This window comes from Triplophysa rosa, linkage group LG25 (assembly GCF_024868665.1).
Source record: "Triplophysa rosa linkage group LG25, Trosa_1v2, whole genome shotgun sequence".
Lineage (NCBI taxonomy): Eukaryota > Metazoa > Chordata > Actinopteri > Cypriniformes > Nemacheilidae > Triplophysa > Triplophysa rosa.
This window is the reverse complement of record NC_079914.1, coordinates 5959535-5976822: the sequence shown is the minus strand read 5'-3', so window position 1 is coordinate 5976822 and position 17288 is coordinate 5959535. Positions and strand designations below refer to the sequence as shown.

The 17288-nt window shown below is 35.8% G+C and overlaps 1 protein-coding gene across 1 annotated transcript; it reads left to right on the top strand.

Moving 5' to 3' along the window:
• Positions 1 to 1065: 1065 nt before the first annotated feature.
• On the top strand, positions 1066 to 13819 carry LOC130549241 (adhesion G-protein coupled receptor G7-like). Its single transcript, XM_057326461.1, has 15 exons — positions 1066 to 1167; positions 1418 to 1472; positions 6039 to 6148; positions 6473 to 6619; positions 8297 to 8388; positions 8616 to 8758; positions 9360 to 9479; positions 9586 to 9746; positions 10326 to 10478; positions 10644 to 10756; positions 11228 to 11556; positions 12916 to 12997; positions 13078 to 13236; positions 13394 to 13553; positions 13721 to 13819. The coding sequence occupies exons 1-15, from the start codon at positions 1066 to 1068 to the stop codon at positions 13817 to 13819; spliced, it is 2025 nt and encodes a 674-aa protein (XP_057182444.1).
• Positions 13820 to 17288: the final 3469 nt, after the last annotated feature.

Here is a 17288-nt window from a genome sequence, read left to right as displayed (position 1 = left end):
CTCCCCCTGTTTTCCCCTGGACTACATTTCCCACGATCCCTCACGCTCCCGCACCTGTGTCCCATTTGTAATCCCCACACCTGTCCGTCATCAACCTTATCACCTATGGACTATGGGCATTCTGTTTACCCCATCATGGTCCGGTATTGTTAATGTTGAACGTGTTATTCCGTGCCTGTTCTCCCAGTGGATTTAATAAATACCCTTTTTGTTTGTACTCCTTGGTCATGCGTGTCTCTTCCGTAGCCGCACTTGACAAATGTATTAAAACCATATTTTTTTGTGGAGACGATTGCATTCTCAGTGGTGGCCACCATTAGTCAACTGATGGAATACTCTGAAGACTCTTACACAGCTATTGAGAAGTATTTACACTCTACACACTACACAAACGCACACCTTCCCCACACAAACAGAACAAATGGATGTGTTTATGTCTGTTATGACTGCACAGTGGTGGCAAATACCATGTTAATGTTGTGCTATTTTGGCAACTGAAATCAATTCTGAATCAGTGACTCCGATAATACTCGCACAGTGTTTTTGTTAGTATGAAATGTTCAGTCTACTGGTCATCATCACCAAGTAAAAATAAGCAGCCTGACACTAAGCATCTGTATAGTTATTATTGCATGTCTGCTATACCAAATAAATACATTGAATACAAAACATTGAAACCACAGAGAGACATGAAACTAGCTCAGCTATGTTAGGAATCATTATAATATGCACTCTACATTTGCATCAATCATTAAAAAAAAAATATTTGACCGCAAAATGCAATTATCGGCCAAAGTTAACTGAATCAATTTCAGTGAGGCATGTAGAAAAATGTGTTTTCTTTGATCTTAAATATCTTGAGAGCCAAGCAAAATAAATAAATACAAATGTATTTAATTGAGTTATTTATGTGGAATTTATTCCTGATCTGACCGTTTAAGTTCTTTAAAAAGTACAAGCATGCAATTCAGTAATATTATCAACGTCTAAATGTGTATATCTTATGTATATTGTGTATATACACTGTCCATATGTGGGAAGGGGCAGGCTTGGCTGCCGGCTGGAATGCCGACTGGACTGGACAGGGTGCCGGACAGGATGCAGGGCTGGGTGCCGGCTGAACTGCCGGCAGGGACGGCGGCTGGAGTGCCGGCTGGACAGGACTGGGTGCCGGCTGGATCGCCGGCTGGTCTGAAGTACACTTAATCTTCAAACTGAGCAGATAAAAAGATGTTCATGGTTCAAACCAAATTCAAATGTATCCATGATATTTGTGGGAAAGTAAACTCAAGACATTCTGTACTAATGCCAATGTCATTCTGTACCAGCTGAGAAACATTGTGCATAAATGCTTCATGTCAATAATACAGTGCAAGCATATGTTGCAGTAATGTAAACATTATGTATGTTTCTTAAGTTCACGGATGACTCCTTTGATGAAGAAGATTCTGAGAAGTTTCTCTCTGGCTGTGGTACTCGGTTTGTCTTGGGTCATTGGATACTTTGTGCTTTACATAATTCTGAGTGCGCTCTTCTGTCTCTGTAATACAACACAGGTGTTAATGCACTTTTATTTCCTCATTTTCAATTTACATTAATGTCGACTTTTTATGCTGACTGACTGTTCGTTTTGGTCTTTTAAAGGGTGTTCACATTTTAATTTTTTTCACACTGCAGTCTTTTCTGAAAAAGAAATCTTGCAATAAGCATCGGACCTGTTCCATGAAGCTCAAGATGGATTTTATGGCAAACATTTCATATTTTCGTTTTTTGGGGAGGTTTGTCGAGTAAATGTAAATCTGATTTAATTCTTTCATTTTAAATGATGCTTTCTTCATCTCTCGATTGATGCTTATTTTCCCATCTACAGGTGGCTCAAATGCTCAACTTTGCCCAACTAATAAGAATTCCCAATGCATATTATGTACATAAGCACAGCAAAAAAAAGATAAATGTACTTGTAATTTTCTGTTCATTATTTGTCCATTTTATGGACATTTCTGTTCTGTAATTATTTTGTGCGCATTAGAAATAAATTGTGTCTTATTAATAACTCAACTTTCTTTTCTTTAAATTAAGACCGATTACTTTTTTATTATTAAATAAGGAGAAATTTAATTGGTAAATAACTCAAAGTCTTTATTATGTTGAAACATTATAAGCTGTGCTTGTTATTCTTGAAATGTCCAGTGTGTAATTTTTTGGAGGATCTATTGACAGAAATGCAATATAATATACATAACTATGTCTTCAGAGGAGTATAAAGACCTTACATTATGAAACTTTTTATGTTTTTATTACCTCAGAATGAGCTATTTCTATCTACATACAATACACACCATGTTGTTTCTACAGTAGCCCTAAACGGACAAACTGAAGTGCATTTCGTAAATACATTATCTCCTTCAGCAAAGAAGTAAAGTCAGCCACCATAGTGCTTCAAATGGGAGGGGTGGAGTGAGCCTAACACTGGACTGGTCTAGGGACAGTGTGTTCACAGATGTTTTCAGACTGTAAAACAAAAAGAGCAAAAAAAGCAAAAGTTCTTTATACTTTCCCAAGCCACAATATTTATTTTTCATGTCACACCTGTAATATTTAAGCTGAGTTGAGCTGTTTCAATGCATTCCTGAACTGCATGAATACATAAATTCGGTGATACAAAAACTCGGTGACATGCTTTAATCCTGTACACAACTCTATTTTTTAACATTAATTAAAGTGGGCGATACATTATTATAATGTTCGCTAAAAGTACAAATCATATTTTGAAGTTTTATTAGTCAAGTTTTTGTTAATTTATTTAATGATTTATAATAGTTTCCTGTGTAGTTTTAGGATTGGCATTTTAACAATTTGGACAATTTAATTATGCATCTCATGTGATTTATACTAAAGATTGTAGTAATACTGAAAAAATAGGAAAAGATGAATTAACCTTTAAAACCTTTAAAAAGAATTTAGAAAAATATTGTTGTATAGTTCCAAATATATTCATTAGTCATTAAAAAAGTGTAAACTTTTTTGAGTTATGATGTTCCCAATTTTAAGTAAGCAAAACTAGTAAGTTTTGAGTTTGTTGTACTGTTGTTGACTCCTTTTAATTTTGAACAATTTTAAGTAAGCAAAACTAGTCAGTTTTGAGTTTGTTGTACTGTTGTTGACTCCTTTTAATTTTGAACATTTAGCAAAGTAACTTTTTTTATTTACAGCTAAATAAATGAAAGGTCTTAAGACAACCTAAACAGTTCAGCTGCATCAACAATTAACAAACAGCCTTCACAGAGAGTGATGCAACACACACGCGCACGCACACACACACGCACACACACACGACTGCTATTGCACCTCCCACAACCTAAGCATAAGCACCACTCTTCTGAACGATGGTAACCCCAAAAGTCAAAAACACAACAAACTCTTCTAAATATCCAAGATAATTGAACATTCATCATTAACAAGGCTTTTTCCTTTCTAAAAACTCATAAAATAACACTTCATTTCAAAATTTACTTACAGTCTCACGCAAAGCATGCTGGGAACTGAATTTCATTCTCAACAAATCATCTTGAATTAACTTGTTGAAATTAAGTTAAACTAACTCAAAAGTAAGAATTAGTTACAGGAACTCAAAACATTTAAGTTAGGAATTTTTTTATATAAAATTAAGTTTACACTACTTAAACTGTTTAATTTCTTTGAACATTCGGGTTTACAGTGTGTAAAGTGGCAGTAAATGTCAAATTCCATCAGATGCAATTGCGTGATAAATTATACTCCCAGCCAAATAGAAGCAAAGGCTATAATCCGTTTCTTTACATGTATGGTTCTTGCAAAACATTGCCCATTTACGCCCATTTTTAAAAAAAATGCAAATATGTCAAACTAAACATGTGAGATCCTCCTACAGAAGTCAATAACAGACATGCTTAGGAAGAGAACCAAACTTTGACCATTAACAGGAACACGATGCATATGTTGCTGCTCATATTTGTTTCAGGTAAGTGTGTTATTGTTACATTATAGATCCATACAGAAGTTAACCGACAAATAGTGTAATATTTAGAGAAGAGGTTTCTACTTTTACAGATCTAGAGACCCTTGAATTGCAAAACGTCCTTTTTATTGGTGAATACAGTATTTCTATCATTATAATTCCACATTTAAATCAACTTTATATTTTAGAAAAAAAATGTTTTATATATATTCCATAGAATCCAAATTGTGTGTTTTATTTCTTTAAATGTGAGTTATCTTTTTTTGGTTTTATGGTTATGTTATCTATTTTTCCCATTTATTTTAATAATAATTTTTAGAATGTTGTTATTTTCTTATTTTCTAGAATCTTGTTATTTAAAAAGAAAATGGAAATATTCCATTCTTTAAAAAAACTGCCTATTAGTGGTCTATTTCATTATTTTTATCCGGAACACAAGGCTTATAGATATAATATCTGTCCTTTATAGTGAACAACATCCAACAAATGTTTATGTAAAAAATGTCTGCATGCATTTCTATTTAAATTCCATTTATCCATTCATGTGGAGAGATTGATGGGGCATGTACATAAATATAATTTTCCAAAATTTGACAGCCTACTTTAAATGTACCTAAACCGCACAGATTCTCTTAATATGAAATATAACACTCTACTTTGCATGCGCGGAAAAGTCTATGCCATTTACAATTATTGGTTGTAGTTATAATATGGATAGTCCTAAATTCGTGCAATTTGCATGTGTCACTGCCATTTAAAACATATGTGCATTCGTATGAGTTTCGTGCAATGGGCCCAGTAGAAGTGGAGCCCACCCATAATTATGAATGAAATCAGTCCAGTTTAATCATGTATTTTATAGATGACTTCGGATGATGTTATCAACGCTGGTCAGCAGAACTTCCTGTTTCCGTTTTTTAACACTACACAAACGTTTGAACAAAATTCAACCAACAGAACATTTTTAATCGAATCAAAATGTTAAACGATATATTTATGATTTGTGAAAGTAATATTTTAAAAAACAATAAATAAAAATGAATCCGCGGAAGTGCCTCTGGGCCAGTGTTTACACATCTTGCGAAGTGGTCTATACAGAATGTATGGGATAATGTACACACAGCCGGTTTAATAAACCCATCAATGATCTAAATCCATTTTTTTTCTTTTTCAACAGCTTTTTTAAACCAGATGTCGCTCTATAATATTATAATAACATCAGCACAGGTTATGACAACCTCAGGTTATAACACAACACTTACTACATTTAACGTCGGAAATGAGTCAGTTACGATTGACGGCCAAAACACAACCTCAGAAACTGTTAGCATCACAATAGCTACTACCTTTGATGCAGGAAGCGAGTCCGTTGCGACCGAGGGCCAAAATACTACATGGCTTAACATCACTGCCAACACAGTGCTTGATTTAACCAGCATGTCAACCACTTTGGTCAGCCCGTCACCTGCCACAACTACACAATCAACATCGTCCATTGTCACCACCCTTGACCTGGTCTCAACAGCACCCCAGCCCACCTTACAGTGCCTGGTAGGGTTTTTGTCAGACACTGGTGTCTGTCTCTGTCCTGATGAATGGACCGGGGATACCTGTAATATAAGTAAGATCATTTCACAATAACATGAAAGCAATGCTTGATGTCCTGCAGAGTTTCAGTTTATCTCTCTTTAATCCTATTGATGCTCTAGAGAAACTTTCGAGATAATAAATAGTTTTTCATGTGTGGTGTATCTTTTTAAGAATGACTCATGTACAGGTCATTGCTTGCTTATTAAGGCGTACTTTTTCTAAAAAATTCTAAACAATTTATAAAATTGTTGCAGGTCATTTCTGTCAGGAGGAAACAGTAAATGGTTTCACATTTCCAATTTCGGTGGTTGGTCAGCTTACTTATTCAACACAGTTGTGTCCTCAAGGAACAATCAATGGTATCTAATGTTCTCCAGTTTTTTTACATACAGTATAAAACAAATGTTCACAAACCTTTTTAATCTCTGTTGTGTTTCTCTGTGTTGTTTAGGTAGCGTCCCACAGGCATCAGCTGTCTGTCTGAACTCCACTCGCTCATTTGGTGAACTTCAATTTATGAACTGTGTCTGGACACTGGAGAACCTGCAAGACATAGTCAATGTAAGTCATCATTCCTTTGGCTAGGGCTAGAAGGGATACAGCTACGGCCAAATACCGCAAGATTTTAGGTTTAGGGGTAGGATTAATATGAAAACAGCGCTCATCTGGCGATATTTCACGAGATTTGGGGCCGTAGTTGTATCCCTTCTAGCCACAACTCAATCCTTCTTATTATAGCACATGCCTGGCAATGTTCATTCTCTATCTTGATGAAGATGTCGAAGCCAGTTTTAGCCCTAGTTAATAACATTTTAATAAATGACCGATGTACAGGTAGCCACCAAACTCTGAGCTTGATTTTTACGTTTTGTTTGTTAAATTTAGGCATCTGACACCTCTGTGGACAAGAACTGGTTAATTGCTTCCAGTGTACAGATGCTTACATCCAGACCAGAACAATTAACCCACGAGAACATCACCTCAGCTGCTACTATTGCCCGTAGACTGCTGTCCTCCAATCTGTTAAATAAGGCAAGAAATTATGAATTATACTGAATTATACCATTGTATTATATAACGTTGTTTAATCAGCAATGAACAAAGGTAAAATAAATGCCATAGTTGCCAGGGATCACAAATACTGGCACTTTGCAAAACTCTACAGCGTAGCCTTTTAAAGGGGTCCTATTTTGCCTATTTTTTAAAGTCGTTATTATGTTTATGATGTGCGAATAAATAGGTGTTTATGTTTTGATTTTCAAAATAATAAAGCCTTATGCTTTATATATTACACATTTCACCTGTGTTTTATCTCTGATTCTCAGAAAACAGGCTGTTGAGCTCCTGGTTCTAAGAAGTCCCTCCTTCCGAAACGCTCTGATTGGTCAAGCTGAGCCAGTCTTTTGTGATTGGTAGCACTTAGAGGCCGTTTACATGAGACCGTTTTCAACTAAAAACGGAAAACTTTGTATGCGTTTTGGCTGTTCATTTACACGAGAACTGCGTTTTGGGGGACTGAAAATGCAAACTTTTGAAAACAAATCTCAAAGTGCAAGTTTTTGAAAATGACGGCATTATCGTTTCCATGTAAACTCTGAAGGCAGCATTTTCAAAAAACGATGACGTCATACACATGCTTATTACGTGTTCAGTCTCTAAGCATGCGTGAGTATTGCCCAAACAATAATGGCGGCCTCCATGGTGCATGTTTGTGCCGCGTGACATACTTACTATCATTACTCCAGCAAAAAGTAGATTTACTGCATCACTACAACCAGTGGAGACATAGCATTTATATGCACTACTATAAACACACATACACGCCGACAAAGTGTATTAAAAGCGCTTTTAGATTTAAACCGTGCATGCGGATGTCTGCAAGCACGTAGGGTTTCTTTATTGGGCAACAGCACCATCCACCGGCCTGGCATGCATAATACATAGTTTTATTCGTTTTCCCCGATCCGTGTAAATGCAGATCGTTTTGATAACGCTGTCGTGTGTACGTGAAACTTTTAAAAAACGCAAAGGAAAAACTTTTCAGTTTTTTATCGTGTAAACATACTCGTAGAGTGTGTGTTGAGATGTCCCGCCCATTACCCTATCTGTGTTTCAGGAGGCAGGGTTTATGTAAAATTTGGCTGTCATTGTCATGTGGGGTGAGAGGAAGAACCCAGATGCAGGCAGCCAGTAAAGGGTTAACACAGAACTTTATTATAAATATAAAACAAAAACCCACGGTGGGGTAACAAAAACACTATAAACAAAAGACATTTCAAAAAGACAAACAAAAACTTCCCTCAAGGGGGCAAAACGAGAACTAAAATCACAAACAAACAAAACTCACTCGCAGGGCAGGGCAAGGCAAGGACACGGGCAACATGAACAACAGTCATGATGTGACTTCTACAGGAAGTAGCTCGTTGTAGTCCCACGGAGTCGTTCATTGTAGTCTTTAAAATGTGATTTGTGTTGTAGAAAATATTTTCTTTTTCTGTGAACTTTGAGCGTTGCAACTATACTGCTCACTAACAAAATTTCAAGTAGTGAAATTCCATCAGACCTCCCCTTTAATATGCTTGCCAACATAAACGTGTTCCTCCTAAAATGTGCCTTTGCATGGATTGTAAGACAGGCTTCACTTGATTTTACTTGTTAAAAATGTAACAATGTAATCGTACAATACAAATCTTTATTTTTATTGTATAGACGATTGCATTGGCAGTGGTGACCACCATTAGTCAACTGATGGATGCTGCTCATAGCCAATACTCTGAAGACTCTTACACAGCTATTGAGAAGTATTTACACACTATAACACACACTTGACCCAAATGAAAATGTGTTAATAAACAACTGCTGTTCAAACAAGAACTACCTAGACCACTGATACATAAATAAAAACATAAATAACTTTTGTTATAACTTTTTGTAAGTGTTTTGTAAGGGACAATAACTCAAGCAGTAAAATCTAATTTTAGTCAGGATAGAAAAATGTGTTTTTCACCTTTGCATGTTATACTTTTAGTCTTACTAAGACTTTGGAGGATTTTGCTTTGCACATGAGTATGAACGATACGACGTCTGGTGGCCTGGTGCAGCCAAACCTGGCAATACAATACATTAAAGTGCCGAGCGGGACACCACAAGTGCGATTCTACACACTAACAGGTCAGTCTACATAGTCTAAAAAATACATCTTTTAAGATTTTTCTCTTTTAGTTTTTAAATATTCCAAGATTCTGCGAGAGGTATTGATGCTGGGTTGATTTCAACTCATGGTTGTTATATGGACAGAACCAACCAGCAGTGGGTAATACGTAATGGGTTGTTTTAAGCCATGGTTGGGTTAAAACAATTGAGCATAGGCTAATTCATACAGAAGGTTGGTTCTGTCTACACATTTAACCAACATGCATGCATTGAAAAAAAAACATGAAAACGGCAATATTCCGTCAGCTGGGGCACCAACAGAAAACATAAAATAACATTTATGTTATGAAATTTACATGTTATTTTACTCCTATGTAAATTTACAGTGTATTTCGGTAATTTCACATTTTTACCGCATTTCAAAAATACGTGAAAATTTTGTAAAATAAAACTGTAACATTCCATAAAATTACAGTTATTTTACAGTGTGGGATGAAAAGCCATACGAGCATTTATAGAGTGTACATCTGCCTCTTTATAGTTGTTGATGTTAGAAAGACGTTTTTACAGCAACTCTTTAGCAAATACCATGCTTATTATATATGTTGCATTTCTCTAGGACCTCCAGAGACGTTTTTAGGCCTAGGCACAGAAGCTGCTGACACAAGATCCTCTTCAGGATACCCCGCTGAGATCCAGTTAACTCTTCACCTGCAAAAAGATGTCCAGAAAAACTGGGGTACCATTAATTTTTCTGTTGTTCTTGCAGTTATTTTCATAAACATCTCGAGGACATAACTGAGAAACACTGGTTTCAGTACACCTGCCCCTTTTTCTCTCGGTAGAGAACCGAAATGTAGGTATTGGAGTGGTGATGTATAAAAATGATCACTTCTTCAAGTCGAAAAGCTTTAATATGCAAATAGGCACCAAGAGAAGAGTGGTGTCAGCCAGTCTCACGGACAAACGAATACTTGATCATATAAAATTCAACATCATGCCAAAGGTAAATGACCACATGTGTTTATGATATCTAACAGTGAGTTCAAACAATGACTTCAAACAAATGACATGGGGTATATGCATACGGGTCGATGACGTACTTCTCAGCCAGGCTGTTACATCCGGAGCCATAGGGTTCAATGGCGTTTCGCTTCAGGATGCACATAGGATTACCATCAACAACGTGAGTCTAATTATTCAAACACTTCGCCATACGTCGACAACCAAAAAGGAGAAGCACTTTATCCGCTTCATCAAATATGAAAAAAAGCAAAGTGAACTTTTGCACATATTAGAGGCATGATCACCGAGGCACTTAACAATGCTCAACCGTAATGCTTTCGGTTCGCCAAATTTTGAATGTTTTCTTACTAAACACATCGTTATCACTTGGTGAAAATCCCCTTAGTGCTATGAGAGAGAAAGTGACCTAGCTGGCTGAGATTTTAGCGGAAGTACGTACGTCATCGTCCCATGTGCATATACCCCATTCCCAGCTTTCTATATTAAACAAAGCACATGATGTTTGTTTACGTATAGACACATGAAGACACTGTCTTTTGTTTGAAACTGTTTTTTTCAGAACATATCCGGCGTAACGCCTCACAGCTCGGCATGTGTGTTTTGGGACTACACTGAGAGACACTGGAGCACAGAGGGATGCAATAAAATACTCACTCCCTCTGGAGGCGTGGAGTGTAAATGCAACCACACCACCAACTTTGCAGTTCTAATGGTTAGTTTATCATCTACTCATCTACCTCCCTGCAAATAACGATTACTTTCTGAGACTTGGAATCTAGAAGAATTTAGATTTAAACAGACCAGTTCTACAAGCCACTATTAGATCAAGAAAAATAAATGCAAAACTCATGCAAAACTTAATTAATGTTTCCTGCAGAGCTATAAAGCAGACTATCAATATTCTGAGGCGTTAAACTGGATAAGCATTCTTGGATGCAGTATGTCTCTTGTGGGATTGGTGCTCACTGTACTTTATCAAATTCAAACCAGGTATGTACAGATAATGCCAATTCAAGAATCATGTCCATTTCTTGGACAGGTTTACGAAACATGCTCTGATGTTTTAATTCAACTCATAATTTAAGGGAAAACCATTAAAGCAAAAGTTCAAACAAAGATGAAAATGATCTTATAATTTACTGTCCCTAATACCATACTTTGTATATATATAATGCCAGATGCACTGTATATGAGTTACGTTTTCAGCTTAACACGAAGATTTCTTTTATATAAAAATGTCATCATATAATATACAATATACAATACTGTTAATCGTGGTTTTAAATGTCACAGTTATTGTCAATACAGATATATTGTGACACCCCTAATCTGAACAGCATGCTATCGTCCTGATCCCATGTCTAAAACTGTACTTTTTGAAAGTAAAGAATTTTTTTAAACCCTAAAACTTGCTTTTAAATGGAAATGTTTAAAAATGTACATGACCCACTTTCTCTACAGGAAATCAAGAGGAACCAATTCCACCGTGGTCTTAGTAAACATCTGTGTGTGCATGACCGTCTTCTACCTGATCTTCATGTTTGCAATCAACAACCCCGTCCAGCACAAGGATCAGTCAAAATCATTGAAGAACGTTGTTCCTGCTTCAGATTGGTATCAGGAGCTGGATGAGGGTCCATGTACACCAGTCACAGCTCTGCTTCAATACTTCCTGCTCGCCACCTTTACCTGGAACATCATGTATGCCGCTCACGTGTTCTTCCTCATTAGAAATGCCGTAAATGGTCCACCAGCGGGTTTCCTTGCCTTTGCCATTACAGCCGGCTGGGGTAGGTTACATTTCATTCTTAAAGGGAACCCGGTGTATAGAGAGATGTATGGCTTAATGCGTTGTAATAGCGTTACACTACTAGCATTTGTCGTTAGAAACACATCAAATATTTTCAGTTCTTAAAAAAACCCTAAATGTAATACTCATTTTAACCTAAGGAGGCCGCCATGTTCTTTTTCGGTGACGTAAACTGGTTGCAAGCACAGCTAGGCAGCCAAACTAAACACCGACACACTAATCAGTTCTTCAGTAAATATAAGGTTCTGTAGGATAATATATATATATATATATATATATATATATATATATGTGTGTAACAATGTTCACAGCAAGGAAGAAGGAGGAGGGAACTGGCGAATGTTGAACAACAAAACTTTAATAAAATAAACAAACAACAAACGAAAGTAAAATGCCGGCAGCTGCCTCACGGTCACACATAATAAAACATAACGTAAAGTCCAGGCCTGGTTCTCTCTCGTCCTTTACTGTTGTCGCTCCTGCTTTTATATAATGCTAAAAGAAGAAAGAAAGAAAATAAAGACGCTATTTGGTGTATTTTCCTACATTTTAATATTGTTTGTCAGAAACAACATAAACATGCATATAACCAAAATCATTTCAAATTGATCATATACACGATGTTTTAGCCATTATACAATGCATTTGATCCAGATTTTGACTTTTTAGTAGCCTAATGTTATTGTCTTCTCTTCTCTCCCTCGGTCATTAGCTGATGGGGGCTAATATTCACGTGTGCTCTAATACAGAATAAATAACCAAACCACAAGCATTATTATTGTGTTTATCAGTATATTCTCATAATGTATAAAGTATACGATTATGGTGGATGCTGATGTCTTAAATAGTCTTAAATGTCTCAAAGGCGGTAGTTTAAAGCTATGATTTAATGCACGCTCACCTTGAACAGACGTCTAATACTGAACGCGTTCTTCTTTTATGGCTGGCAGGCTGGCTTGTGTCAAGAGGACATACCGCCACCTACTGTCCCTGTGTGTTTGTATATCTGATCTTATGTTTTAGGTGTCATATTTTACTGTTAGATATGGAAAACGTGTGTGCTTCGCTGTTGTGAAAGAGAACAGGTTTAGGTCGCAACCGTCACGACATCACGGATTCTGACGCAAAAAAATGGCGGCCTCCAAGTAAAAATATTTTTTCAAAGTTTATGAATACTGTGACAGTTACACTGTTTTTTATTTCACAATTATAAAGTCAATGCCATTGTTCATATATTAAGCCATACATCGCTCTATACCCAGGGATCCTTTTAAGTGTGTCAATTTGACTGAGAATCATTGAGATCGTCTCAACTTAAGTTTTTGATTCCATGTCTTAGGTCTGCCTGCTCTTATTGTTGGCATCTCACTGGGCACAACTTACAGTTTCAAAGACCCTTTAGGCTATAGACAAGAAGAATTGTAAGTTGACTGTACAGTAATTCTCTACAATTCAACCAATTCAAACATTTTATTTCTTTTATCCGTTTTGTCTGTTGCAGTTGTTGGCTGGCGTCTCTGGATAAGGAGGGGAGGTTTGATCCTAAGCGGCCCATGTTGTGGGGTTTCTTGCTCCCTCTTGCTGTCATGCTCAGTTTTAACATCGTAGTTCTGGTGTACTTCTCTCTCACCATCTGCTGTGCAAAGCCCAACCTGAAGAGGTACATGTGGCAAAAAACAAGGCTTAAAAAGTTGTATCATAAACGAAACATTTCCAATTAACACGTGCTCCTTTTATTAAAATTGTTATGGTAGACAAAATGCTTGTTTTTACAAACTGAGGGACCTGTGGTAACTAACAGCATTTTCTATATTAAGTTCACGGATGACTCCTTTAAAGAAGAAGATTCTGAGTAGTTTCTCTCTGGCTGTGGTACTCGGTTTGTCTTGGGTCATTGGATACTTTGTGCTCATCACTCACGATAAAACACTTTACATCATTCTGAGTGCGCTCTTCTGTCTCTGCAACACAACACAGGTGTGGTAATGCACCTTTATTCCCTCATGTTCAATTTACATGAATGTCAATAAAAGACAATACAACTGAGATGTATGTGATGATAGCTGATGGAGTGGGTGATATTTTAATATCTTGTTAGACTTTTTATGTTTGCATGACTGACTATTCTTTTTGGTCTTTTAAAGGGTGTTCAGATTTGTGTTTTCTTCACACTAAAGCCATTTCTCCAGAAGAAAGCTCACTATAATACGGATTTAAAGACTGAATCAAAGATGGTTCCTTAAAAATAGTTCTGTTTCTGGACACATAAAACAGGGACCAAACGCAGCAATTGGCCTACACTGTATAAGAAATCCTGTAAAATACTGTAAAATAACAGTTTTGTCATGTTTTTTATGTTAGCAGTCTTTTTCTGATAGGGGTTTAACCATGTTTCAAAAATACATTAAACATCTATTAAAAAAACAGTAAAATTCGGTTAAATAACAGCTTAAAAAATATATTTGTGAAAAACCTGTAAAAAAACAGTAAAATTGTGTAAAAGTACAGTTTTTACAAAGTATCTCACGCTGTTTTTTGCCATCATTTTCCCCTTTATTTAGGGGTAGTAAAGCAGTTGCCTGGTAACTCAACCTGTACTTTCTCTCATGTGTTTAGACGTTTTAGAACAGTCTAGTGTTAAAATGTTATTGTTTCTACTGTAGAAGAGTAAATGCCCTTTTCTTCTTCATCAAAACATGTTTTCCAAATATGTTTATTCTTCTGACTATTCTGAAAAAACATGACAATACAATAACACTCTAGTCAAATTATAATATTGTTAGGTATAGCATGATATTCACAGAGAAAGGTTTATACTGTCTTCTCATAATCTTTAAAACAGATAATAGGTAAATGATTCGCAGAAATTATAGGAACAATGCCAATGAAACCACTCCTTTTTATGATTATTTTATTTTTACTTATCTGAGCTTGACATTAATAGCCACCATAATACTGCTATCGTATGAAAAATGGCTGTGTTAAAATTCTGAAGTTTGCGTCAGATAACATATTTCACATGCATATTAGTTTGGATTGACATGAGAATAAGTCAACAATAAAATGTTGTTATTTATTAATTATGTATTAGTTATTATTAATTATTTGTATTGTTTAATTATCGATAAACTATTTCTTTTAACAGCAAAAGACAGAACGGCAACACGTTAGTCATTTTGAACTTTGTTTGGTCTTAGTCTTACGCTGCTTCCGAAATTGCATACTATGACAGCACGTACTGATTTAAATGAAGTACCTATCGACCGTTTAAACAGTATGTTCTATATAGTATGTGTGGGGGTATGAATAGATTTCGGACGTACTGCATCCGCCATGTTTTATTGTCATGTGACGCGTATGCTCTTTGACTTATGACGTATTAACATCAACCTGTATCTAGGCGTAGGTACAAACATGATTTATTTATTATTATTTCGAGAACACCCGCTTTGAAGTTTTCCACTATTTTTATTTGATTAAATTTTGAAATTTGACCATTGCTCAGCTCCCGTTGCATCATGTGATAGAGAAGTGTCCATCTGATGCACACTAACAAATCTCGGTATCCCTACTGTTTTGAGCATACTGAGGTTTCAGACATACTACACATGACTCATACTAATTTTCACCTACTATATAGTATGGAAGTAGGCAATTTTGGATGCACGGTTAGCCTTTTTTGTACAAAGTGTGAATCCAAACACATTACACACACACATATTATACGGAGTTAGACAGAGTTTCACTTTCGTGCTGAGAGCACCTACCACAGAGCTGTGGTTTTATCCAAAAAGGCACTAGGTTTGTCATTATGCGCTTCTTTATTAAATGTATACAGGTTTGGAACAACTTGAGGATGAGTGAATGATGACAGAATTTTATTTTTGTTTTGGTGAACTATCCCTTTAAAATTATTTTACTATTTACTATTATCAATGGAATACACAATGTAAAACATCAATAATGAGGCAGTTTGCCTATGATTATACTGTTCACTCCTGTTTTTAATTATGGATTGGAGACTATAGTAAAAATACCACGTAAATGAAGTGTGACATTTGTTTTCTTGCTATAGTGTCTCAATTTAGCTATTTATTCTCCACCTGTTATGTTTGTAAATTTGATATTTCCTCCATTGATGTACTGCCCCCTATATACAGCAGACAGTGATAAGAATCGTTCAGTTGTTCAGTAGTTGTTAGGCTTGTACTAGTTTGATGTTATCAATCGTGTTTGCAATGGACATCTGTATGTTCTTGATCTTTACCTTGGGTAAGACTCATTTTTGAAAATGTTAAAAATGATTATACAAATTAATTAATACAATGATAGTCATATTTTTTTAGAATTTTATAATGATTAATGATTAAAGTAATATTATTACTTTTATGAGGTTGAGTTGTTTTGTTGGTTCATCGGTATGTGTTTGTAGTACACCATAGTAAAACACTTTACTCTTGTTCATATCTTTTTCTATTCTCTTATTAGTCTGTTGGTGTGACTTGTGAGTTCTTTGCATATTACCATAGTATTTACACAGTGTTCCCATTCTGCATCTTTGCGTATTTTCCAAGTTCACACGAACACAGTTACGTAAACTAATTTGACTACCCCAGGTACACTACAGACTACTGTTCAGACAATGCAGTAAACTCATTTGAATTTGATTAAATTGTGCAATCTGATACATACCGTACAAAAAAACCTTTTTTGAAGATTTATTCAGATTACCTGGGGCTGCATTATTGTACAGCAGATGGTATTGTAAGTCTCTGTAAAAATTTAAAATAAAATTGTATTTGTTAACATTATAGTTAATAAACATGAGCCAACAATGAGCAATATAGTTTTTAATCATTTATTAATCAGTTAATGTTGGTTAATGCCAATAGTTGTTCATGTCAGTGTGCATTAACTAAAGTTCACATAAACAATGTTTTAAAAATGTATTAGTATATGCTGAAATGAGCTTGAACTCAGATTAATAAATGCCTTTGTAGTATTCTTTATTGTTAGTTCATGTTAGCTAATGCATTAACTAATGTTAACAAATACAATATTGTAAAGTCTCACTTACAGACAGATTTACAAAGCTAATAAAATAAACATTAAAGATTTGCTGAGATAATTTTTTGCTTTAATATATTTATTTTAATGGCTATTGCCATTAAAACTTCATTTTGAGATGCAGAAAGAATCAAAAAGAAATTATCATCCAAAAGCAACAAGTTCTATATTTAGACACTGTTCAACAAAACTTAAGGTAATGTAGGCAGACTTTATGGCAGTGCTTGTCCAATATGGGCTGCAAGCTGAACAGACTTTATGCTGATAATTATAAATCTGGCTAGTCGAGATTAATAATGATTTTTCTCTGTAAACAGCTGTTCTTGAACAGGGTTGGTCTCAAAACATCACAGTTAACGGCACCACAGCAACACCACTCCAGAACACAACAGTCATGGGTTCAACACTCCAAGACACAACAGTCATGGGTTCAACACTCCAAGACACAACAGTCATGGGTTCAACACTCCAAGACACAACAGTCATGGGTTCAACACTCCAGAACACAACAGTCATGGGTTCAACACTCCAAGACACAACAGTCATGGGTTCAACACTCCAAGACACAACAGTCATGGGTTCAACACTCCAGAACACAACAGTCATGGGTTCAACACTCCAAGACACAACAGTCATGGGTTCAAC